Source organism: Scyliorhinus torazame, chromosome 5 (assembly GCF_047496885.1).
Source record: "Scyliorhinus torazame isolate Kashiwa2021f chromosome 5, sScyTor2.1, whole genome shotgun sequence".
Classification (NCBI taxonomy): Eukaryota; Metazoa; Chordata; class Chondrichthyes; order Carcharhiniformes; family Scyliorhinidae; genus Scyliorhinus; species Scyliorhinus torazame.
In genome coordinates, this window is record NC_092711.1 from 140,176,885 (window position 1) to 140,203,734 (window position 26,850).

The 26,850-nt window shown below is 47.7% G+C and overlaps 1 protein-coding gene across 1 annotated transcript in view; it reads left to right on the forward strand.

Moving 5' to 3' along the window:
* LOC140417941 (uncharacterized) overlaps window positions 1-6,874 on the forward strand; it is a 94,240-nt gene extending 87,366 nt beyond the window's left edge. The window contains 1 exon segment of the mRNA XM_072501374.1: window positions 3,486-6,874. Coding sequence (XP_072357475.1) covers window positions 3,486-4,577 — 1,092 coding nt within the window. The 3' untranslated portion in view covers window positions 4,578-6,874.
* The last annotated feature ends 19,976 nt before the right edge of the window (window positions 6,875-26,850 follow it).

Sequence of the window (26,850 nt, forward strand, 5' to 3'; positions counted from 1 at the left end):
CAATACACCCCCTCACCCTTAAACACACCCCCTCATCTGCCAATAATCCCATGTCCATTCTCCAGGGTGGAAGCTGTTGTTTTTCTTCCCCTATCTCCAGGTCCACCCAGTGTGGAGTATGATCCGAGATGGCTATAGCCGTGTACTCCGTCCCCGTCACCTTTGGGATCAGTGCCCTTCCCAAAACAAAAAAATCTATTCGTGAAAATACCTGTACATAGGAGAAAAACGAAAACTCCTTACTCCTAGGTCTACTAAATCTCCAGGGATCTACTCCTCCCATCTGCACCATAAAATCCTTAAGCACCCTAGCTGCAGCCGGCCTCCTTCCGGTCCTGGACCTCGATCGGTCCAGCCCTGGGTCCAGCACCGTATTAAAGTCTCCACCCATTACCAACTTTCCCGCCTCTAGGTCCGGGATGCGTCCTAACATACGCCTCATAAAGTTGGCATCATCCCAGTTCGGGGCATACACGTTCACCAATACCACCGCCTCCCCTTGCAGTTTGCCACTCACCATCACGTATCTGCCCCCACTATCTGCCACTATAGTCTTTGCCTCAAACATTACCTGCTTCCCCACTAGTATGGCCACCCCACTGTTTTTTGCATCTAGCCCCGAATGAAACACCTGCCCCACCCATCCTTTGCGAAGTCTAACCTGGTCTGTCCGCTTCAGATGCGTCTCCTGAAGCATAATCACATCTGCCTTAAGTTTCCTTAGGTGTGCGAGTACCCGTGCCCTCTTAATCGGCCCGTTCAGCCCTCTCACATTCCACGAGATCAACCGGGTTGGGGGGCTCTTTACCCCCCACCCCCTTGACGACTAGCCATTTCCTTTTTCAATCCAGCTCCTCACCCGGTTCCCACGTAGCTGTATCCCCCCCAGGCGGCGCCCCCCCGCCCCGACCCCCCCCCCCCCCCCCTCCCATACCAGCTCCCCCTTCTCCCCAGCAGCGGCAACCCAGTTAACCCCCCCCCCCCGCTAGATCCCAAGCTAGCGTAATTGCACCCCCCATGTTACTCCCAGAAGTCAGCAAACTCTGGCCGACCTCGGCTTCCCCCCGTGACCTCGGCTCACACTGTGCGAGGCCCCCTCCTTCCTGCTTCCCTGTTCCCGCCGTGATTACCATACCGCGGGAACAAAGCCCGCACTTCCCCTTTGGCCCCGCCCCCAATGGCCGGCGCCCACAGCTCCTCATCCTCTCTCACCCCCTCCCCCACGACATGGGGAAGAGAGAGAAGTTACAGGGTCGCAGGTTTAACAATCTGGGAAGTCTTCTCTTCCCCTTTTTCCCCCCTTCATCCCACAAATTCACCCCCCCACTTTTGTCCCAAACGTTCTTTTTCTTCTGGCCCGCTCACTCCAGTTTCTCCTCGACAATAAATGTCCACGCTTCGTCTGCCGTTTCGAAATAGTGGTGTTTCCCTAGATGTGTGACCCACCGTCTCGCCGGCTGCAACATTCCGAATTTGACCTTTTATGCAACACCGCCTTGGCCCGATTAAAGCTCGCCCTCCTTCTCGCCACCTCCGCACTCCAATCTTGATGCACGCGGATCACCGCATTCTCCCACCTACTGTTCCGAGTTTTCTTGGCCCATCTGAGGACCATCTCTCTGTCCTTATATCGGAGAAATCTCACCACTATTGCTCGAGGAATTTATCCAGCCCTCGGTCTTCGCGCCATAACTCGATAGGCTCCCTCCACCTCCAGCGGACCCGTCGGGGCCTCCGATCCCATTAACGAATGCAGCATCGTGCACACATATGCCCCGACGTCCGCCCCCTCTGCACCTTCGGGAAGACCAAGAATCCTTAAGTTCTTCCTCCTCGCATTGTTCTCCAGCACCTCCAGCCTTTCCACACATCTTTTGTGTTGTGCCTCGTGGATCTCCGTTTTCACCACCAGGCCCTGTATGTCGTCCTCATTCTCAGCAGCCTTTGCCTTCACGACCCGAAGCTCCTGTTCCTGGGTCTTTTGCTCCTCCTTGAGCCCCTCAATCGCTTGTAATATCGGGGCCAACAGCTCCCTCTTCATCTCCTTTTTGAGTTCTTCCACGCAACGCCGCAGGAACTCTTGTTGGTCAGGGCCCCATATTAAACTGCCTTCTTCCGACGCCATCTTGCTTTGTGCCTGCCTTCCTGGCCGCTGTTCTTGAGGATCCACCGCAATCCGGCTACTTTCCTCTCTTTTTTTCCATCCGTGTCCGGGGAGGGATTCCCTTCTGGATTACCGCACAGTGTTATTTGCCGTTAAAATTGCCGATGGGGCTCCTATTAAGAGCCCAAAAGTCCCTTCCACCGGGAGCGGCCGAAACGTGCGACTTAGCTGTCCTAACCAGTCTATGCACTCAGCACATGGTGAAGATCTGTGCTGTAAGCTGTGTCCTTCTGAGAGGCTGCATCCCGAATGAGCGGGAACTCTGATGCCCTCTGTCTATATAGTGAGTGTGCTAACTGGTGATTGGCTGCGGTGTTGTGTGTTGATTGGTCTTGCTGTGTGTCCATCAGTGTGTGTGTGTGTCTGCACCATGATATACTGGTGTATGTTATGACAGTGTTGTGTTGTTAGATGGCACAGATTGGACATATTATTTGTGGTTCTGTAATAAAGTATGGTTATTATTATTTCTAGTTTTGAAATATAGTAGTGTAGCTACATTATATATTTCAAGACATAGAGTCATTAAATGACAACTTGAGTTGATGCCAGCTCCCTGTCGAGCTATTCTGTAAGTCTCGGATCGGTCCCATTCCAGTCATCTTTTTCCTCAGAGGGTTGTTAGTCTCTGGATTTCTCTTCCACAGGGACAAGTGGAGTCTGGAGGTCATTGAATATATTCACGGCCAAGTTGGACAGATTTCTGATTGACGAGGGAGTCGAGGGTTATGGGGAACCGGCAGGAAAATGGAGAGACAGCTGAGATGAGGAGGGATTTCTTCACTCAAGGATGTGGTGAAGCTCTGGAATTCTCTAATCCAGAGGACTATGGAGCCCCAGTCTTCGCATATATTCAAGAATAAGATTGGGAAGATTCTAGATATTGAAGGCATGAAGGGATATGTGTGGGAAAATGGTGCTGAGGTCGATCGGCCAATGATCTCATTGAATGGTGGAGCATGCTCGATGGGCTGAATGGCCAACTGCAGCTCCTATTTGTTATGTTCTCTGTGTCCAGGACAGGAAGCAGTGAGCATGGATCTGTCAATCAGCCTGAATCAGCACCTTCAGGAGAATTGGGAGGGTGAATATTAGATACAGCAGAGTGAGAATGGAGGGAGAGTGTGTGGGATGGAGATTTACAGCTTGGGGGGAATGAGAGAGGAAAGAATGTTCCATAAAAATTAGAATTGTCTGTTCTGAATTTCTATCCTGTACTGACAGTGATGACTTTTGTAACTTGTTTTTACAGGGTATTGGGAGAGGAGGAATTACAGACAGAAATCTCAAACATCACGTCTCGATCTGACAGAGTCACACGATTCCTTGGGACCTGAATATCATTGGCCTGAAGAGATGTAAGGAGACACATAAAATGAAGAAACCATGGAAATGTGTGGACTGTGGGAAGGGATACAGATTCCCATCTGCGCTGGAAGCCCATCGACGAAGTCACACTGGGGAGAGACCATTCACCTGCTCTGTGTGTGGGAAGGGATTCACTGAGTCAAGCAACCTGCAGAGACACCAGCGAGCTCACACTGGGGAGAGACCATTCACCTGCTCTGTGTGTGGGAAGGGATTCACTCAGTCAGGCAACCTGCAGGGACACCAGCGAGTTCACACTGGGGAGAAGCCGTTCACCTGCTCTCAGTGTGGGGAGGGATTCACTCAGTCATGCAGCCTGCAGAGACACCAGCAAGTTCACACTGGGGAGAGGCCATTCACCTGCTCTCAGTGTGGGATGGGATTCACTCAGTCAGGCAGCCTGCAGGCACACCAGCGGGTTCACACTGGGGAGAAGCCATTTAACTGTTCTCAGTGTGGGGAGGGATTCAGTCGGTCAGGCAACCTGCAGAGACATCAGCGAGTTCACACTGGGGAGAAGCCGTTCACCTGCTCTCAGTGTGGGAAGGGATTCACTCAGTCAGGCAGCCTGCAGAGACATCAGCGAGTTCACACTGGGGAGAGGCCGTTCACCTGCTCTGTGTGTGGGAAGGGATTCAGTCTGTCAGGCAGCCTGCAGGGACACCAGCGAGTTCACACTGGGGAGAGGCCGTTTAACTGTTCTCAGTGTGGGAAGGGATTCACTCAGTCAGGCAGCCTGCAGAAGCACCAGCGAAGTCACACTGGGGAGAAGCCGTTCACCTGCTCTGTGTGTGGGAAGGGATTCACTCAGTCAAGCAGTCTGCAGACAAACCAGCGAGTTCACACTGGGGAGAGGCCGTTTAACTGTTCTCAGTGTGAGAAGGGATTCACTCGGTAATCTCACCTGCGGAGACACCAGCGAATTCACACTGGGGAGAAGCCGTTCACCTGCTCTCAGTGTGAGAAGGGATTCAATCATTTATCCAACCTACAGACACACCAGCGGATTCACACCAGGGAGAAGCCATACACCTCCTCTGAGTAGATCAAGGCATTCAGTGATCCATCCCACCTGCAGAGACACTGACATGTTTTCGCTGAGGAGAGGCCATTTATCTGCTCTCAACGTGGGAAGGAATTTTGTGATGCATTGCATCTGCTGATTCACCAACAAATTCACAAGTGACTCCAGGCGTTGGATTCAGCTGCTATTGTTTCTGCTCTCGGTTACATCCAGGACTGCATTCTGTTCATTCTGACAGGTGGTCAATGTGGATGGTTGATGGTTTCTTTCTGCTGGACTGGCTGGTCTCATGGAATTCCTACAGTGCAGAAGTAGGCCATTCAGCCCATCGAATCTGCACCAACCCTCTCCCCATAACCGCAGCTAACCTTTTGGACACTAAGGAACAATTTAGAATGGCCATCCACCTAACCTGCACATATTTGGACTTTGGGAGGAAACCCACGGAGCCACAGGGAGAAAGTGCAAACTCTACACACACACAGCCCCTGAGGTCGGAATCGTACCAGTGCCCCTGACACAGTGAGGCTGCCGTGCTAACCACGGTGCTGTCCCAGTACCATCTCACCACTTTGCCTGCAATGGGCTGATGCACTTTGAGCCTTGTTGTGAATACCTGGCACAAATTTTCCAAGAAGCTCACAGTGAAAGGGTGTTTGGAGGTGAGAAGATATTGAGTTACTGCTAGAAATCTAGCTTTTTAAAAGAAATTAGTTGAAAGGAAGAAATGGTTGAGAAGTAAAATGGTTTATTAAACTCACATTTCAAACATGACCGTGAAAACTGCTGAATAGCATGGGAATGATCCGATTAAAACAGGCCAGGCAGAAGCAAGGACACATTTTGTTGGTATGAAAATCTGGGCAGCGTTCCTAGTCCAGTTTCCATGGCAATGGGTAAAGTTTTGTGAGAAAGCAATTTCTCAGTCGCACCGTAGCAAAATTTGATGGACAGCAGTTTTCACGGTCATGTTTGAAATGTGAGTTTAATAAACCATTTTACTTCTCAACCATTTCTTCCTTTCAACTAATTTCTTTTAGTTTGAGAGAAATCACCTAAACTCCATCGGACACAAGCCCAGCCTGTCCAATCATTCCTCATAAGACCAGCCTCCAATTCCAGGTACGAGTCCAGTAAACCTTCTCTGAACTGCTTCCAACACATTGACATCATTCCTTAAATGAGACCAATACTGTACACAGTGCTCCAGATGTGGTCTCACCAATGTCCTGTGTAACTGAAGCATATCCTCCCTACTTTTGTATTCAATTCCCCTCACAATAAACAATAACATTCTAGTAGCTTTCCTAATTACTTGCTGTACCTGTGTACTCACCTTTTGTGATTCATGCTTTTGGACACCCACATCCCTCTGAATCTCAGAGCTCTGCAATCTCTCACCATGCAGACAAAATGCTTTGTTTTTATTCTTCCTGTCAAAATGGACAATTTCACATATCCCCACATTATTTTCAATTTTGCAGACATTTGCCCAATCAATTAACCTATCTATATCCCTTAGCAGTCTCCTTATGTCCTCTTCACAATTTACTTTCCAACCTATCTTTGTATCATTGGAACATAAGTCCAGGGGTTGGCCATTCAGCCCATCGAGCCTGTTCCGCCATTGTCATAAATCTGCCTGGAGACAGCAGTAGACAATATTCAAAGTCCTCAATTGATATGCATCTCTCCCCGGTAACGTGTTTAGAGCAGCTGTTTCGATAAGAATCAAATGTGGATGGCTTATGGAAGACAAACAGATTATGGAAGATTGGGGAAAGTCCATGAGCTATACATATGTTAATATGTGGACAAGGAAGTTGATCGGGGTACACAGCCAAATACACAGAAGACATAATCAAGGAATAAAAAAGGTACAATTGACCAGACCCTGAGAGACAAAGAGTGGCAGTTAACATCGAGGAGACTCAGAGAGAAAGACAGGCAGGTTCCAGCCCCCGGCCTGAAGACCAAGTTGACAGCCAAACATGTTTCTAAGTCTTAGAGCCAAGGCAGTGCAGAAAGCCTTCGGGACGATGGTTTGAAATACCTTTGCTGGACCAGAGAAGGAGGTTTCCCAAACTTGAGTATCATCCCTGTATTGTGTGGTAACTAGAGCTGGTTATTTAATTTGGATGTTGTTTGGGGTACAGGGGAGGTGTTACCAAGTCCAGGATTGCAGATATATTTTGTAACCAAGGATACGTTCACTGTGGGTGTTTAGTAATTCATGAATTTTAATTGTGTGAGAGTAGAGTTGTCCTGTTTGTGTGTATTTGTCTTTTCTTCACTTTAATAAATACTCTTGAATAATTGCTCCATGGTGACTGGGCATTCTGTTCTCACTGGGGGTTCTCCTCATACCAAAGCAAATCAAAACTACACACCTCCGCAAACTGGTGTTCCAAGTTGAGATACTCAACAGATAACATCAGCGTGCTTCATGACACCCTTCAATACGCCTATATCCCACACTGTCCCCATATCCCTTTGTGTTATTGGGATTTAGAAATTGTCAGTCTCTGCTTTAAACACACTCAGTGACTGAGCTCCCACAGCCCTCTGGGGTAGAGAATTCCAAAGATTCACAACCCTCTGAGTCAAGAAATGTCTCGTCCGAGACCCGTCCTAAGTGGCTTCCCCCTTGTTTTGAAATTATGTCGCTTGGTTCCAGACTCTCCAACCAGGGGAAACCTCTCACCTGCACCTACCCTGTCTATTCCTGTAAGCCATGATGTGGAGATGCTGGCGTTGGACTGGGGTGAGCACAGTAAGAAGTCTTACAACACCCAGGTTAAAGTCCAACATGTTTGTTTCAAATCACCAGCTTACGGAGCACTGCTCCTTCCTCGGGTGAAACCGGAGTGATAGTAATCGACTATTTCCTGATACATCTGATAGGTAAAAAGACTATTTTAATGTAAATATTAAGACCCAGTTTTAATACCCATTTTAAAATGAGGATTTCAGCACTCATAACCTCAGGTCATGACAAAACACATCGGCTTTTTTGTGTCTCTGTTGAAGCTATCACATGCATAAACTAATTGGAGATAAAAACAACATTTTCACTGAGCAAGCTGAAAAAGCTATTGTTCCAACAAACATATTTTCAAAGACAGTTTGACATTAAGAAATGAACTGTACCAGTGAACAGATCAAGGCCAGGTAAGCGCCATAGCAATATGAAGGCACCATTGTCCAGAATGTGGATAAAAGCAAAGTCAGCAGAAAACCAGTAGAAACCAGTTATGATAAAAGCACAGAATTGCATTCCATAACATACACAAATATTCAAACATGAAACATTCAGAACTTCTGTTGCACATTAAGGATGACAGTTAACCATCAAATCAAATGTATTTGATTCTAACCCAAACCAATTAGGACGACATAAAGGTGTAGATAGATGGCTCAAGACTGACAAGATTTCCTTTAAACATGATGGTCCGTACAGCCATCTTTAGAACATAGAACATTACAGCGCAGTACAGGCCCTTCGGTCCTCGATGTTGCGCGACCTGTGAAACCACTTTAAAGCCCATCTACACTATTCCCTTGTCGTCCAAATGTCTATCCAATGACCATTTAAATGTCCTTAGTGGTGGCGAGTCCACTGCTGTTGCAGGCAGGGCATTCCACACCCTTGCTACTCTCCGAGTAAAGAACCTACCTCTGACATCTGTCCTATATCTATCTCCCCTCAATTTAAAGCAATGTCCCCTCGTGCTAGACATCACCAACCGAGGAAAAAGGCTCTCACTGTCCACCCTATCTAATCCTCTGATCATCTTGTATGCCTCAATTAAGTTAGCTCTTAACCTTCTTCTCTCCAACGAAAACAGCCTCAAGTCCCTCAGCCTTCCCTCATAAGATCTTCCCTCCATACCAGGCAACATTCTGGTAAATCTCCTCTGCACCCTTTCCAATGCTTCTGTTGATCCCCAAATTTCTTTCTCTGTCAGTCTGGCCTCAATAAAAGTTGAGATGGATTCGCACGTAAAAAGAAGTTATTTATTTAGCTTGCAAGCTTGATTCATTTCATAGAAATATAAGAGACATCCAGTTTCCTATATCCCAGAAAGCGAATGAACAAAGAAACAAAGGGATCTCTGCAAATCAATTCAAATGGTATCAAGTTTCACATACTCGACGGACATAGGTCAGCCTATGTCCCTCCTGACCTGTTCGATCTATTCTGATTGGCTCACTTCCAATCCCTTTCTCTGGCCCCTATCAATGCAGCATCACTCTCATAGACACACCTCTTCCTGCTTTTTCCATGCGGTCTCAAACCCCTTTGTCCCTAACTGCCAGAATCAAAGTGGCTTATTTCTACATTACATTAACTAGTATCTCTAAAGTAACTATTTTATATCACATTCGTCATTCCCTCCTTTTATCATTCCATGATAACCGAACTATCCAATCCTTAGCTACGGTTCCTCATCTAAAAAGATCTGTCGCTGCATTTCCAATTCCTGTCTTAGCCCCCCTTCATCTGCCTCACCCTCATGGATTTTAACAGTTAAATTTTTTTTTCCGGTGATTGGGGCGGTGATCTGATCTAGTGCACCCCGCATTCTACCCATCACACATTTAAGGATGGCCAGGCCCACAAAGATGCAGCCGATAGCTACCACTAGATACATGGCCATATTTATCAACCAGTCCTTCCATCCTCCAAATCCCCAGTTACCCCAAGAGTCAGGATCCTGCATCCCGTCCAAGTGATCCCGTATGCGATCCATAAATTTAGTAATGTTAGCGGTCAAGTCCTGAACACCCATGATACACTTGCCCTGTACTATGGCGCATACCCCACCCTCACGGGCCAGAAGATAGTCAAGAGCATACCGGTTCTGCATTGCAAACAACCGTAACTGAGACAACTCCTTGGTTATTGCCCCGAGGGCTCCCAAGGTTTACTACCCGGGTTTTCCTCAGTTTGGCCTTTAACTAACTTAAGTGTATCTCCCGGTAACCTACGTTCTAGCTGTACTTCCCTTCTCATACGCCCCGTCCTCTCTTTAGTCCCTTTCTCTTTCTCATGGTCTCTTCCTACACTCTTCTGACAGCCTGATTTTACCTTTATTGTACCACTCTTAACACATCCAAAATCAAATTTACATGTATTCCAAAAACAAGGCAATGTCCATATAATGTTCCCTTCCCATCGCCGGGACCGGTGCAGCTGCTTCATGACTCCTGCATTCTCCTTAACTTTGATGACCTTCCATGAGTCGATACCATGTCCTCGTATATGGGGGCAGCGAAGAACATCACCTTTGCATAGGTGATGTATCCTTGTAGATTGATTGGGGCTACACAGATACATAATATTCCCCTTTTCCATGTCCACCGCCAATAACACGCCAAGCGAAGTGAGGCCAAATATCAGACAGACGATGCGTAGCCACTCCATCATGCTCCACACCTGTAAAATAGCACTGGAGAAGGGAGGCAGGTTAGTATCCGACCTTTTACAGTAGTGGAGATGGACTCAATTTACAGTGATGTAGGTGGAACCAAGCACTTCGCCCCTCCACTTTAACTGCTGTGGGGGTGGTAAGGAGAACTTGGAAGGGCCCGTCCCATCGCGGCTCCGACCCCTTCCTAGTCCAATTTTTGACCATGACATAACTACCGGGCTGGACTGAAAGTGAGCTAGGTACTGGGGCAATGGCTGGTGAGCCGCGCGGACTTGGCCATGGAGTTCCTTGAGCACTTGCGTAAGGGCTTGAACATAGGCGGTCATTTCTTCAGTTATCTGATGAAACTGAACCCGTCTGGGAACCTGCAGGCTCCAAGGAGTTCTAAGAGGCCTGCCATAAAGAATCTCGGCGGGAGAGAGCCGGGCTGGTCCCGCAGGTGTAACCCGCAGCTGGAAGAGGGCAACGGGGAGCAACTTAAGCCATGTCAGTCCCGTGTCTGCTCTTAATTTAGCGAATTTAGTTTTGAGGGTCTGATTGTGTCTCTCAACCAACCTGGCCGCCTGCGGTCTGTAAGCACAGTGTAACTGCTGGCGTATGCCCAACTGGGAGCAAAACTCCTTGTTAATTTGTCCAATAAAATGAGGCCCATTATCAGAACTTAACTGAGCTGGTATACTGTACCGGGGAATGATTTCCCTCATCAAGACTTTAACCACAGTAGCAGCTTTACTATAGATAGTCGGATACGCCTCGACCCATCTGCTGAACACATCCACAATGACCAAAACATATTTGTAACATTGACACCTTTCCAACTCAATGTAATCCATTTGGAGCGTCTCAAAGGGACCACTGGGCAACGGGGTTTGCCCCTTCCCACAAGGGATACCTTTTCCGGTGTTATATTGCTGACAAATCAAACACCGATTACTGATACTTTGGGCCAACCCCTGCATTTTAGGGTGCCACCAAGTGTCCAGCAACAAATCACTAGTCCCTCGAGCCCCACAATGAGTTGCAAAGTGTACACATTCAATGACCCATAAAGCCAGCACATCAGACATACAAGTCTGATGTGCAGGCGTGGTCCATAAAGAGGAAACAGAATCATATGTACAACCTAACCGTTTCCACATTTGTTTATCACTCTCAGGAGCGTCCTCCTGTAACCTTATGACGTCTTGGATGGTTGGCATTGGCTTGTCAGAAGCAGACATATTCATAGTAGATCGTTTAGTCTGACTTAACATTTTAGGCACCATCACCTGCTGAATTTGTGCGGCTGTTTGCGCTGCACGATCTGCTCGTTCATTACCAACGTCAACTGGGGTTGTACCATTCGTGTGGGTAGCGCATTTAATAACGGAAATCTGCGCGGGCATAAGGAGGGCCTGCAGTAGGTCATTAACTAAACCCCGGTGGGATATTTGACCACACATAATCATGTCAGGTTCTGACGAAATGTCACTCAAATCGCCCCTTATTGTGGTAGTTTCCTGAATCAAGGCTAAACAGTCGTGGCCAGGTGCGTCTTCATGGACAGGGGGACCACTAAGAAAACAGGCTGGATTGATAGTGGTACAGTATTTAAATGTCAGACGTGGATTGTTCAAAAGGTATATCTCATGCCTATTCTGACGAGCTGCGGTAAGATGCTGACCATTCGCCCCATATCCCTGGCATGGTACTGGTCATGGACCTGACGTGTAATATGAGGGCTTACCGAAGCTGACTGTGGCCATAAATGTGGTGATATTGTAACAAAATCGGCTGTACCTTCATTTCCCGTGACTGTGACTGTAACCTTGACTGGCCATTCGGTCTCAAGTAATGGCCGGTATTTGTCCTCCAACTCCCTGTTTCGTCCAGTTCTGTCATAGGCCAGGGTAACGTGATGCAGTGACTGTTCAACGTCTCACGTCCACCACTGGGGGGTGATAGAAATATAGCACTGTTGTCTCATCCTCCTCTTCGCTGATCCACCCACCCAAAGTCACTATATTGGGGCTCCTGCTGGTAAACTACCATTTCTGCCGCTTGTTGGGGTCGCAGATCATCCTTTTTCATTACATACTCAGTCTTAACCTTTGTAACTGAGCCTCCTTCTTGGCCTACACCCTCCTTCCAGTAAAATCTGACTGCCCTTGCCATCTGGGAAGGGTCGTTCTCTGTCCAATTCATGTTATTACATTTCACAGCAGTAACCACAGAAGGTGGTAGGCAATGCATTAACATAGCACAGTATTGAGGGGAATTCTGACCATTTTGATACAGCAAATCGCCTGACTGCCCCCGGTGGATTTCATTAAAATGCTCCAGAAATTCCTCTGGCTCTTCAATCTTCCTAGGTTTTAGGTCTAAGATAACAGAAAGATTTATGGGCCTTTGAAATGTGCTATTCAACGCATTCAAGATCTGTGTCCTTCTTTTCTCTATTTGCTCTCTTTTTTTAAAACTTAAAAATGTTTGAAAATTCAAATTGAATTACTGCAACTTGCAAGCTTAGCTCTGATCTCAACTCAGAACTAAATTTACAATTTGCTGAACACAAACTTGTATAACATTTACAACTTAATTATTTCTTTATCTTAACAATTTTTCTTTTAACAAGTTTTTTTTTTTCTTTTACATACACATAAGTATTAACAAAATCAACTATCATCTCCAGATTGACACTTTTTAAAATGGTGTCCATGATCTTCTTTAAGTTTCTATTAATCTCCAGATAAAATGAGATAAACCTTATTTCAAGTAAGTAAAACTTAAGATTCTGGCAATTTCAATCAATTGCTTTCGAAAATAATAACTTTTATCAAAGAGGTGGAGAAACCCACTGGTTTCCTTTAATTAATTCAAAACGTAACTTTGCTGGTGTTCACTGACTCAAAGGAAAGGTATCCGATTACACTACGGCTGCTGCTGTTATCTCAAAGCCTGAGTGAGAAGCACTGTCTGTTTTCAACTCCGCCTGCTGCTGTTAACCCTTTGAGAGACTTCTGCTTCAACCAATATGCAGCATTCCTCACAATCTCAACTAGACCTCGGAACTTTACAGTCCAAGGAGACAATTTTAGCTTAATCAACTATATATTTAAAACACTCACGCATAGAGTTGAACCATCTTCAGATTTAAAAACAGTTATACTGGACTGAACCTTCATCTATTGAAGTCCCATCAGCCCCTGAACCCATATAATAGACTGAACCTTCATTAATGAAGTCACATCAGTCTCTGAACCCTTATAATAGACTGAACCTTCATTAATGAAGTCACATCAGCCTCTGAACCCATATAATAGACTGAACCTTCATTAATGAAGTCACATCAGCCTCTGAACCCATATAATAGACTGAACCTTCATTAATGAAGTCACATCAGCCTCTGAACCCTTATAATAGACTGAACCTTCATTACTAAAGTCCCATCAGCCCAAAACCCTAACCCAAGCCGAAACAACAATATGAAATCCCATCAATTAAAGTGCTAATCCCCAGACTGACCTGTGATTTCGTCGAGGCGGTCTTTCTGTGCCAACCGCGAGTGACCAGACTAATCAGACGATAAGAAGAGGGGAACAATCAATGCGCGGTCGTTTTCCAGTTCTACATTGAGGGCCCTTTGTTCCCCATCCTCCTGTTCATAATCAGTCTAATTCTGATTTTGCAGTTGGATCAGGATCGCCCTGAGAAATCCCGGTTTTCGGCACCAAATGTTGATCCCCAAATTTCTTTCTCTGTCAGTCTGGCCTCAATAAAAGTTGAGATGGATTCGCACGTAAAAAGAAGTTATTTATTTAGCTTGCAAGCTTGATTCATTTCATAGAAATATAAGAGACATCCAGTTTCCTATATCCCAGAAAGCGAATGAACAAAGAAACAAAGGGATCTCTGCAAATCAATTCAAATGGTATCAAGTTTCACATACTCGACGGACATAGGTCAGCCTATGTCCCTCCTGACCTGTTCGATCTATTCTGATTGGCTCACTTCCAATCCCTTTCTCTGGCCCCTATCAATGCAGCATCACTCTCATAGACACACCTCTTCCTGTTTTTTCCATGCGGTCTCAAACCCCTTTGTCCCTAACTGCCAGAATCAAAGTGGCTTATTTCTACATTACATTAACTAGTATCTCTAAAGTAACTATTTTATATCACATTCGTCACTTCCACATCCTTCCTATAATGCGGCGACCAGAATTGCACGCAATACTCCAAATGCGGCCGCACCAGAGTTTTGTACAGCTGCAACATGACCTCATGGCTCCGAAACTCAATCCCTCTACCAATTAAAGCTAACACACCGTAAGCCTTCTTAACAACCCTCTCAACCTGGGTGGCAACTTTCAGGGTTCTATGTACATGGACACCGAGATCTCACTGCTCATCCACACGCCCAAGAATCTTACCATTAGCCCAGTACTCTGTCTTCCTGTTATTCCTTCCAAAATGAATCACCTTCCACTTTTCTGCATTAAACTCCATTTGCCACCTCTCAGCCCAGCGCTGCAGCTTATCTACATCCCTCTGTAACTTGTAACATCCTTCCGCACTGTCCACTACGCCACCGACTTTAGTGTCATCTGCAAATTTACTCACCCATCCTTCTGGAACGAAGGAGGTTGAGGGGCGATCTGATAGAGGTCTACAAAACTATGAGGGGCATAGACAGAGTGGATAGTCCGCAGCTTTTCCCCGGGGTAGAGGGGTCAATTACTAGGGGGCATAGGTTTAAGGTGAGAGGGGCAAGGTTTAGAGGAGATGTACGAGGCAAGTTTTTTACACAGAGGGTAGTGGGTGCCTGGAACTCGCTACCGGAGGAGGTGGTGGAAGCACGGACGATAGTGACATTTAAGGGGCATCTTGACAAATACATGAATAGGATGGGAATAGATGGATACGGACCCAGGAAGTGGAGAAGATTGTAGTTTAGTCGGGCAGCATGGTCGGCACGGGCTTGGAGGGCCGAAGGGCCTGTTCCTGTGCTGTACATTTCTTTGTTGTTCTTTGTTCTACGCCCTCGTCCAAGTCATTTATAAAAATGACAAACAGCATTGGCCCCAAAACAGATCCTTGTGGTACACCACTGGTAACTGGACTCCAGTCTGAACATTTCCCATCAACCGCCACCCTTTGTCTTCTTCCAGCTAGCCAATTTCTGATCCAAACTGCTAAATCACACTGAATACCATGCCTCCGTATTTTCTGCAATAGCCTACCATGGGGAACCTTATCAAACGCTTTACTGAAATCCATATACACCACATCAACTGCTTTACTCTCATCCACCTTTTTGGTCACCTTCTCAAAGAACTCAATAAGGTTTGTGAGGCACGACCTACCCTTCACAAAACCATGTTGACTATCTCTAATCAAATTATTCCTTTCCAGATGATTATACATCCTATCTCTTATAAACCTTTCTAAGACTTTGCCCACAACAGAAGTAAGGCTCACTGGTCTATAGTTACCGGGGTTGTCTCTACTCCCCTTCTTGAACAAGGGGACAACATTTGCTATCCTCCAGTCTTCTGGCACTATTCCTGTAGACAAAGATGACTGAAAGATCAAAGCCAAAGGCTCAGCAATCTCCTCCCTAGCTTCCCAGAGAATCCTAGGATAAATCCCATCCGGCCCAGGGGACTTATCTATTTTCACACTTTCCAGAATTGCTAACACCTCCTCCTTATGAACCTCAAGCCCTTCTAGTCTAGTAGCCTGAATCTCAGTATTCTCCTCGACAATATTGTCTTTTTCCTGTCTTTTTACTGACGAAAAATATTCATTTAGTACCTCTCCTATCTCCTCGGACTCCACGCACAACTTCCCACTACTGTCCTTGACTGGCCGTACTCTTACCCTAGTCATTTTATCCCTGACATATCTATAGAAAGCTGGTTATCCTTGATCCTACCTGCCAAAGACTTCTCATGTCCCCTCCTGGCTCTTCTTAGCTCACCCTTTAGGTCCTTCTGAGCTAACTTGTAACTCTCGAGCTCCCTAACTGAACTTTCATCTCTCATCTTTACATAAGCCTCCTTCTTCCTCTTGACAAGTGTTTCGACTGCTTTAGTAAACCATGGTTCCCTCGCTCGACCACTTCCTCCCTGCCTGACAGGTACATACTTATCAAGGACATGCAGTAGCTGTTCCTTGAACAAGATCCACATTTCCATTGTGCCCATCCCCTGCAGTTTTCCTCTCCATCCGATGCATCATAATTGTCTTTCCCCCAGATATAACTCTTGCCCTGGGTATACACCTATCCCTTTCCATCACTAAAGTAAACGTAATCGAATTGTGGTCACTGTCACCAAAGTGCTCACCTACCTCCAAATCTAACACCTGTCCTGGTTCATTACCCAGTACCAAATCCAATATGGCCTCGCCTCTCGGTGTCCTATCTACATACTGTGTCAGGAAACCCTCCTGCACACATTGGACAAAAACTGACCCATCTAAAGTACTCGAACTATAGCGTTTCCAGTCAATATTTGGAAAGTTAAAGTCCCCCATAACAACTACCCTGTTGCTTTCGCTCCTATCCAGAATCATCTTTGCAATCCTTTCCTCTACATCTTTGGAACTTTTTGGAGGCCTATAGAAAACCCCTAACAAGGTGACCTCTCCTTTCCTGTTTCTAACCTCAGCCCATACTACCTCAGTAGACGAGTCCTCATCAAACGTCATTTCTGCCACCGTAATACTGTCCTTGACTAACAATGCCAACCCTCCCCCTCTTTTACCACCTTCCCTGAGCTGACTAAAATATCTAAACCCCGGCACCTGCAACAACCATTCCTGTCCCTGCTCTATCCATGTCTCCAAAATGGCCACAACATCGAAGTCCCAGGTACCAACCCATGCCGCAAGTTCACCCACCTTATTCCGGATGCTCCTGGCATTGAAGAAGACACACTTTAAACCACCTTCCTGCCTGCCGATACACTCCTGCAACTTTGAAACCTTACTCATGACCTCACTCCTCTCAACCTCTTGTACACTGGAGCTACAATTCAGGTTCCTAATCCCCTGCTGAACTAGTTTAAACCCTCCCGAAGAGCATTTGCAAATCCCCCCCCCCCCCAGGATATTGGTACCCCTTTGGTCCAGGTGTAGACCATCCCGTTTGTAGAGGTCCCACCTACCCCAGAATGAGCCCCAATTATCCAGGAATCTGAAACCCTCCCTCCTGCACCATCACTGTAGTCACGTGTTCAACTCCTCTCTCTCCCTATTCCTCGTCTCGCATGTGGCATGGGTAACAACCCAGAGATAATAACTCTGTTTGTCCTAGATCTAAGTTTCCACCCTAGCTCCCTGAATTCCTGCCTTACATCCCTATCCCTACCTATGTCGTTGGTACCTATGTGGACCACGACTTGGGACTGCTCCCCCTCCCCCTTAAGGATCCTGAAAACACGATCCGAGACATCACGGACCCTGGCATCTTTATTCCGGGATCATCCTATACTTTGATCTAACTATTCGCTATCTCTATTTTTCATATTTTCACTTTTCCACTCTAACTCTTGAAGTAAATGCAAGCTGTTTTGCCGTAAGCAAGAAACCATTTCTGTATTATTTTGAAAGTTAAGTTGTTGATAAGTGACTTCTCTTTAAGTCCTTTGCGAGCCGGACTTTATTGAGAATAGATTTAAGTTTCTCTCAATTGTAATCAAATAGAGGCAATAAAGATTCTTGTTTGCATCCGAGAAGTTTAATTCAAATTTCTACTGAGTTTTAGTGTTGCAAGACTCCACTAATTCCACATGGTAGATCTCATCACTGAGGAAGGAGCAGTGTTCCGAAAGCTAGAGATTGAAATAAACCTGTTGGACTTTAACGTGGTGTTGTAAAACTTCTTACTGTATTCCTGGAAGGATTTTGTAGGTTTCAATGAGAACACTTCCCATTATTCAAAACTCGAGACAATACAGGCCCAGTTTCCTTCTCTCTTCATAAGACAGCTTCATTGGGCAGCACGGTAGCATAGTGACTAGCACAATTGCTTCATAGCTCCAGGTTCCCAGGTTCGATTCCTGGCTTGGGTCACTGTCTGTGCGGAGTCTGCACGTTCTTCCCGCGTGTGCGTGGGTTTCCTCCGGGTGCTCCGGTTTCCTCCCACAGTCCAAAGACGTACAGGTTAGGTGGATTGGTCATGATAAATTGTCCTTAGTGTCTAAAATTGTCCTTAGTGTTGGGTGGGGTTACTGGGTTATGGGGACAGGGTGGATGTGTGGGCTTGGGTATGGTGCGCTTTCCAAGGGCCAGTGCAAACTCGATGGGCCGAATGGCCTCCTTCTGCTCTCTGATTCTATGACAGTCGTGCCATCCCCGGAACAAGTCTGGTGATCCTTCTTTGCACTCCCTCTCTGGCAATAATACCTTCTCTAAGGTAAGTGGAGTAAAACTACACACAGTACTCCAGCTGTGGCCTAACCAAGGTTCTATACAATGGGTCTATTCTGGCCGGTGTCATGACTTTGCTTCCAGTGGACTGATGCTCTTTGATATCCTTGGTGCAGTTTTAACCTTAAAAGGGATATTTTATTTTGTTTTTTTAACAAACAATTTTTAATGAGGTATTTTTGGCATAACAAACAACCACAGCACAAAGAACGGTGATCAAAAAACAGCCGCCGATATCCGTCCCTCCAAGGCCCACCTATTTAACCCCTACTCTAAACTACCCTAGCCCCACCCCATCCTCCCCCGCTGACGATTAATTCCCCGCGAAGAAGTCAATGAATGGTTGCCAGCTCCGGGTGAACCCTGACACCGACCCTCTGAAGGAGAACTTGATCTTTTCCAGGCCGAGAAAGCTCGCCATGTCAGTTAACCAGGCCTCTGACTTCGGGGGCCTAGACTCCCTCCAAGCCAGTAGTATCCGTCGCCGGGCTACCAAGGAGGCAAAGGCCAGAACATCTGCCTCTCCCTCCTGAACACCCCAAAGATCGCTACCCTGGACTCATTTCCACCTTTGTCTTCAGTACCCTGGACATGACACCCGCGAATGAAAGGGATATTTTTATTAATGAGGATTGTCACACCCCTGCTATTTGATGAAAAGCGGGCCAAAAAAACCTGCCCCACCCAATCCCGCCTCATTTTAAAGTGATCCTCATCATCCAGATGAGTTTCCTGTGATAAAGCTATGTCGACTTTCTCCTTAAGAAAGGAGAGGATCTTTTTCCTTCTTCTCGGGTGATCGATGCCCCGTACATTCCCTGAGAAAAATTTTAAGATCAACTGTCTTCATTAGTTAGGCGACAGAGAAAACAGTAAAGTAAAAGTAAGGATGTAATGTTAGAATTGTATAAAACACGATGAGGCCACAACTGGAATACTGCGTGCAGTTCTAGTCTAGTTCTAGTGCAGTTACAGACTGCAGTCACCCTCTGCAGCACCATCCCCAGCTCCTCTTCCCACATGGCCTTGACCCCCTCCAAAGACACCTAATCTTCTTCCAAGATCCTCCCATGAATCGCCGAGACTACTCCACCCTCCAACCCCATTACCGACTATAACACTACCAGCAACGAGGAGGGTGGTGTCACCGGAAAGGTCGGAAAGATCTTTTTTGCAAAGTCCAGCAGCTGGAAGTACCTGAAACCCTCCCCACACGGGAATCCAAGCTTCTAGCCCAACTCCCCCAAACTTGTGAACTGCCCTTCCAAAAACAAGTCCTTCATCTCCTTCACCTCTCTTTCCTCCCATCCCCAAAGCCTCGCATCCATTCTTCCTTGCTCCAACCCATGGTTCCCTCGGATTGGCATCAGCCCCAACCCCACCCCTCACCTAAAGTGCTGCCGAAATTGCCTCCATATTTTCAGTGTGGCCACCACCACAGGACAAAGAACAATACAGCACAGGAACAGGCCCTTCGGCCCTCGAAGCCTGTACTGGTCATGATACCAACCTTTGCCAAAAGTATCAACCTTTGACTCCCCGAATACCTCCCTGGGGCAAATGGGAGCAGTGCCATTGACAGTGCCCAGAACCCTGACTCCCTACAAGGACCGCCTCCATCCTCACCCACAAAGCCTCCGTCTCCCTACTCCAACCTCACACCTTCTCTACATTCACCGATCAGTAATAGTACAAGTTGGAAGGCACAACTATCACCCCCTCTGAAGTACTGCCTTCCTAATCCTAGCTACCTTACCTGCCCCGAAGTACTATGAAACCAACCTGTCCCCATCCTTAAAAAATAATTTAGGCAAAAAAAACAGCAGGCAATGGAATGAAAATAAAAACCACAGCAAAATGTTCACCTTCGCCGCCTGTACCCGACCAGCCAACATGGGGAAGACTATCCCACCTCAGTAGATCTGCCTTAACCCTACCTACCAGACTCGTAAAGTTCAACTTACGAGACCGCGTCCAATCCTGGGCCACCTGCATTCCCAAATACATGAGTGGGTTGTTGCCACCTGAAATGACAATCCCCCCTCCCCACACCACAAAACACTCACATTTACCCAAATTCAATTTATAGTCCGGAAATGCCCCAAATCTCCTAAGCAATTTCATTATATTCCCACAGAAGACTTTGGGTCCAACAGATCATCAGCGTACAGGGACACCGTGGGCTGGATTCTCTGAGCCCGCGCCGGGTCGTAGAATCCGATGGTGGGGATTCCAGGTCATAATTTGACCATTCACCTGAGGAAGGAGCAGCGCTCCGAAAGCTAGTGATTCGAAACAAACCTGTTGGACTTTAACCTGGTGTTGTAAGACTTCTTACTGTGCTCACCCCAGTCCAATGCCAGCATCTCCACATCATCATTCCCCCTAGGCATTTGGTAGGCCTCCATCCCAAGAACAAGTCCAAAAAGCATTTGATCCCCAAGCGGTCCCATTCCTTACCACTTCCTGTACCGGCCTCCCTGAACTGGCGCCAGAATGTGGCAACTAGGGGCTTTTCACAGTAACTTCATTTGAAGCCTACTTGTGACAATAAGCGATTTTCATTTTAATTTTCACTAATCGGAGCCTTCCTATACATGCCCTCCAAACCAAAATGTAATCGACACTTGTTCCAAACCCTCAAAGTGGAAACCACCACTGGGTGAGATGAAAATCTACCCGGCAAAAAAGGAAGGGGTGCCGAAACCAATGCCCTTGAGGAAGTGTCTCTACACAAGGCCTCCTCCACTCTACACCATACTGACCCTGATCCAACAACCATCTTCGGACCATAACAACAGGAGCAGTCCCAGTAGCAACACTGGAAATTGGTAAGAGCCAGGCCACCCCCGAGTCCATTCCTCTCCAGACAAACTCTTTTAATGGGGGGGACCCTCCCTGCCCACTCAAAGCCCAAGACAAGTCTGTCAATCCTTCTGAAAAAGGATTTGGGCAGAAAGATTGGGAGGTTCTGAGGAACCTCGGTTGGATCACCATCTTAATCGTCTGGACTCTTCCGGACAAAGATAGAGGCAGACGGTCCCACCTTTTGAACTCCTCTTTAATCCCCCTTGCTAAGCAGGTCAGATTGAGTTTGTGAAGTTGAGCCCAATCCCGCGCCACATGAATCCCCAAATAGCGGAAGCTCTTACTAGCCAGGCAAAACGGGAGCCCACTCAAACGTCCCTCCCTCCCTCCGGAGCCAATCAGAAACATCTCACTCTCTGCTGAATTAAGCTTGTACCCGGAGGAGCTGAATTCATTCAGAATTCTCAGGATCTTATCAATGGACTCCCAAGGGGTTGGAAACATACAGACAGAGGTCATCCGCAGATAAGGAAAGCTCCAGTCCCCTGTTGCCAATCGGCACCGGAGTCACCAATAATGTTGCTCTTTTTAATGAGTGGAATACTATCCCCCCAATCGGCAACAATAATGTTACCCAATTAACTAGATGTGGCAGTTATTAATGATAAGATTGCTTTTCAGAATCGCCAGGTATCAAATGATACCACTACAAGGCTTTACCGGATGTCGATCAAAGACCAAACAACCTGTTAGTCAGTTCAAGTCCAAAGATAGTTTATTTACACACAGAGATTACTTTGACATGCAACATAAAACACTACAAGTTAATCTACATCTAACAACTACAATAACCTAAACTTAATTTCAGGGCAACCGGCTCTTTGCAGATGAACAAGGCCTTTGTTTGGATCTTGCGTGGCTGGGAAGAAGAAGCGGCTTTGTTTCTGCTGGGCTCATCCGTCTGGTAGCGATCGTTGGTCTTGAACTTGTCTCCTGGTCACAATGCTACACTTGGTTTCAGGCGTAGGCCGGGGCCAAGAGAGCCGCTGTGCCAGGGCCAAGAGAGATTGAACACATGACAGTGTCTCTCTTTATCCTTTGGGGGGTTTTGCGTTCTTTTGGGCGGTCCTTAGCTTTGAACCCAATAGTTCGGCAGGCTTTGATTACTGCCTTCGATTTGAGCCAATAAAGGGGAGTGTGCCTTGATGGCTGGGCGTGTCCTGAGCGGTCATTGACGTTGGCTGTTTGGGCTTCCTGGGTGAAGGGAGAGGCGCCGATGTGTCTGGAATTGTATCTGATACCTGAGTACCAGTTCTTTGTCCAGGGGGAAATGGGCCATTAGAACGCAAATCGGCTGGGGATTTCGATACTGTCTGGTTCTCTCTTAGCAAATATACGTTCAGGCTCTGAGTTTGCCTGAATCCTGTATAGGCCATATTTCCCTTGAGTCTTTGCAAGTGTCCATGTTTCCTTTGTAAGCGGCAGTCCCAGATGGCTCCCCCCCCCCGCCCCCCCCGATATCCTTTCACTCTCCAGACATCCGAAGAGCCATTGCCAAAGGCTCAATCGCAAGGGCGAATAGTAACGCCGAGAACGGGCACCCCTGCCTCGTCCCACGCTGCAGAGTAAAGTATTCATCACTAACCCCGATAGTGGAGATGCTTGCCTTGGGGGCTGTATATAACAATTGAACCCAGTGCACAAATCCCTGCCCAAACCCAAACCGTTCCAAAACGTCAAATATGTACGCCCACTCCACTCGGTCGAATGTCTTCTCAGCATCCATTGACAGCACCACCTCCACATCATTCCCTCCAGCGGGCAGCACGATAACGCCAAGTAGCCTCCGAGTATTAGATGTCAATGCTCTGCCTTTTCCAAAGCCAGGTTGATCCTCTCCAACCTATTCAGGCACACGGCCCTCAATATGGGCGGCCAGGATCCTGGCCAGAAGCTTTGCATCAAGATTCAGGAAGGAAATCGGAAGGCAAGATCCGCATTGCTCAGGATCCTTATCCTTTTTGTGTATGAGGGAGATGGAGTCCTGTGACAGCGTAGGGGGGAGCGAACCCTTCCCCATGCCTCATTGTACATCCGTTCCATCATCGGACCCAGCAGTGGACCAAAACATTTATAAAATTCCATGAGGAATCCGGCTCACCACAACCTTCAATGCTTCCCACAGCACCCCGGCGGAGACCTCACCAGTGTCGTTCTGATCTATATAATTACAAATGACATTTTCCAATCTCTCCATAATCCCTTATTCACAAGGAGACCGACATCTAATCTCCACTGGGGTCTAGAAGTGGACGGTTTCTCCTCCCTCACGTCTACCCAGTGAGGGACGTGATCAGACACCACAATAGCTGAGTGCTCTGTCCCTGCAAGTCTAGTAATCAGCAACTTGTCCAAAACAAAAACATCTATGCGGACTTGTGAAAAAAATGGAAACTACCTTGCCTTAAGCCTCCCAAAGCACAACGGATGTACCCCCCCCCCCCACCCCCCGCCCCCCGCCCCCCGCCAAGAGCTGCATGAATTTTGACAGCTCCCCAGCCATCGCTGACATCCTCCCAGACCTCAGGCTTGATTGGTCTAACCCTGGATCCAAGACTGTATTAAAATCTCCCCACAGAATGAGTCAGTGCGAATCTAGGTCCAGGATCAGGAACATAACCCGTCTCATAAGTTCCACAAAGTCCCAATTTGGGACAAAAATATTGCACAGTCCCACTGGGGAGCCCACCAACCGCCTGCTTACCAACACATATCTACCATTGGGATCCGCAATGAACCCCTCCGTTGAAAAAGACACCCTTCTACTTATCACTACAGCCACCTCTCTCACCTTCACATCAGACTAGAGTGATACACCTACCTGGCCAGTTTATGTCTGGTCAGCCACCTCCAAATGAGTCTCCTGAAGAAAAGGCAAGTCTGTCAAAAAGCAAATGTCATCACCACCGACAATCAGCCATATTTCTGTTGGAGCCAAACTCCCCGGGGTCCTCAGGCCGCACCTAATGAGGCCACCGCCAGGCTGCCACTGTCATTGACGCCCAGATCGCAGCACCTCAAACTCAGACTGTCAACTATCCCATACCCCCCCCTCCCAAACCCCACCCTCAAGTTAAGCCAAAGGAAGGAAATATATGAAACCCTGCCCTCCGTACACCATTTTGTCCCCCACATCTCTTCCGTTTACTGGTTTTCACACCAGCATGGTGGCCCCCACGCAACACCCACAACTACCCTGAACCCACCAAAACATCTAGACCTGATCCCAGACAAGTAAAAAAGTACCCGAGTAAGCAGATACCACCCCCACCCCCCCCACCCCATCCCCCCAGGTCATGAGCACCAGTCCCACCTCAAAAGAACGAAGAAGAAAACCGAGGAGAGCAATGCACAGAGGAACTTATTAACTGTATTAGAATAAACTACAACCAAACTGATAATACAGGCCCCTACAACCCAGAACAAGAACATTTTAACAGTTTAACTTATTTACAAGTTCCCAATCCCTTGGTGTCAAAGAAACCTGTCCGCCTCCGCCTGGGGTGTCCAAGATATAGTCCCTTTTACGGAAGGTGATTCACAAGCGGGCCGGAGACAGCACACCGAATCTTAAAGCTCCCTTGTGGAGAACTGCCTTGACTTTATTTGAATTTCTTTATTGTCACGTGTACAATAGGGACAGTGAAAAGTATTTTTCTGCGAGCAGCTCAAACAGATCATTTTTTAATTTAAAAAAAATAAAAAATTTTATTAAAGGTTTTCATAAAATATCAATAACAAAATGAGAAAGAAAAAAGAACCCAACAGGGTTAAGTACTAAACACAATCTAAAAAAGCAACCCCCAAACCCCTCCCCCTGTACATAAATAATAAATTAACATTAACACCCCGACTTAAGACAACAGGTGTATACACCCCCTCAGACCCTCCAGTGTAAATAACATAAACAAAAATAAAGTAAACCCCCCCCCCCCCGAGCTGCTGCTGCCGTTGACCAATGACTATCATTCTGCCAGAAAGTCTAAGAACGGTTGCCACCGCCTCAAGAACCCTTGTCCCGACCCTCTCAAGGCGAATTTCACCCTCTCCAATTTAATAAACCCTGCCATATCGCTGATCCAGGATTCCACGCTTGGGGGCCTCGTATCTTTCCACTGAAGGAGAATCCTTCGCCGGGCTACCAGGGACGCAAAGGCCAGAATACCGGCCTCTTTCGCCTCCTGCACTCCCGGCTCCTCTGCCACCCCAAATATTGCGAGCCCCCAGCCCGGTTTGACACTGGATCCTACCACCCTCGACACCATCCTCGCTACGCCCTTCCAAAATTCCTCCAGCGCTGGGCATGCCCAGAACATATGGGTGTGATTTGCTGGGCTCCCTGAGCACCTAACACACCTGTCCTCACCCCCAAAGAACCTGCTCATCCTTGTCCCGGTCATGTGTGCCCTGTGCAGCACCTTAAACTGTATGAGGCTGAGCCTCATGAAGAGGAAGAGTTCACCCTCCCTAGGGCATCTGCCCACGTCCCCTCTTCGATCTCCTCTCCCAACTCCTCCTCCCACTTACCATTCAACTCCACCACCGAGGCCTCCTCATCCTCCTGCATCACCTGGTAAGTTTCCGAGATCTTCCCCAATCCCCCCCCCCCCCCCCCCCCCCCGAGAGCACCCTGTCCTGTACTGTGTGTGGCAGTAGCCGTGGGAATTCCACCACCTGCCGTCTGGCAAACGCCCTTACCTGTAAGTACCTGAAGGTGTTGCACGGGGGAAGCCCGTACTTCTCCTCCAGCTCACCCAAGCTCGCGAACTTCCCGTCCACAAACAGGTCCCCCAACTTTCGTATCCCTGCCCTGTGCCACCCCGAAACCCCTCCACCTGTTCTTCCTGGGGCAAACCGGTGGTTCCCCCGTAATGGGGTCCACGCCGAGGCCCTGACTTCCCCCCTATGCCGCCTCCACTGCCCCCAAATTTTGAGGGCCGCCACCACCACCGGACTCGTGGTATACCTCCATGGAGGGAGCGGCAGCGGTGCCGTTGCCAGCGTCCCCAGACTCGTACCCACACAGGACGCTGTCTCCAGCCTCTTCCATGCAGCCCTCTCCCCCTCCATCACCCACTTGCACACCATTGTCGCATTGGTGGCCCAGTAGTACCCACAGAGGTTGGGCAGCGCCAGCCCCCCCTATCTCTACTCCGCTCCAGGAACACCCTTCTCACCCTCGGAGTCCCTCGCGCCCACACAAACCCCATTATACTCCTGTTAACCCGCCTGAAAAAAGCCTTCGGGATAAACACGGGGAGGCACTGGAACAGGAACAAAAACCTTGGGAGCACCGTCATTTTGATTGACTGCACCCTACCCGCCAGGGACAGCGGCAACGCATCCCACCTCTTGAACTCCTCCTCTATTTGCTCCACCAGCCTTGTAAAGTTAAGCCTATGCAGGGCCCCCCAGCTCCTGGCCACCTGGACCCCCAAATATCTGAAACTCCTCTCCGCCCTTTTTAGTGGGAGCTCCCCAATCCCCCTCTCCTGGTCCCCTAGCTGAACTACGAACAGCTCGCTCTTCCCCATACTGGGCTTGTATCCCGAAAAGTCCCCGAATTCCCTAAGGATC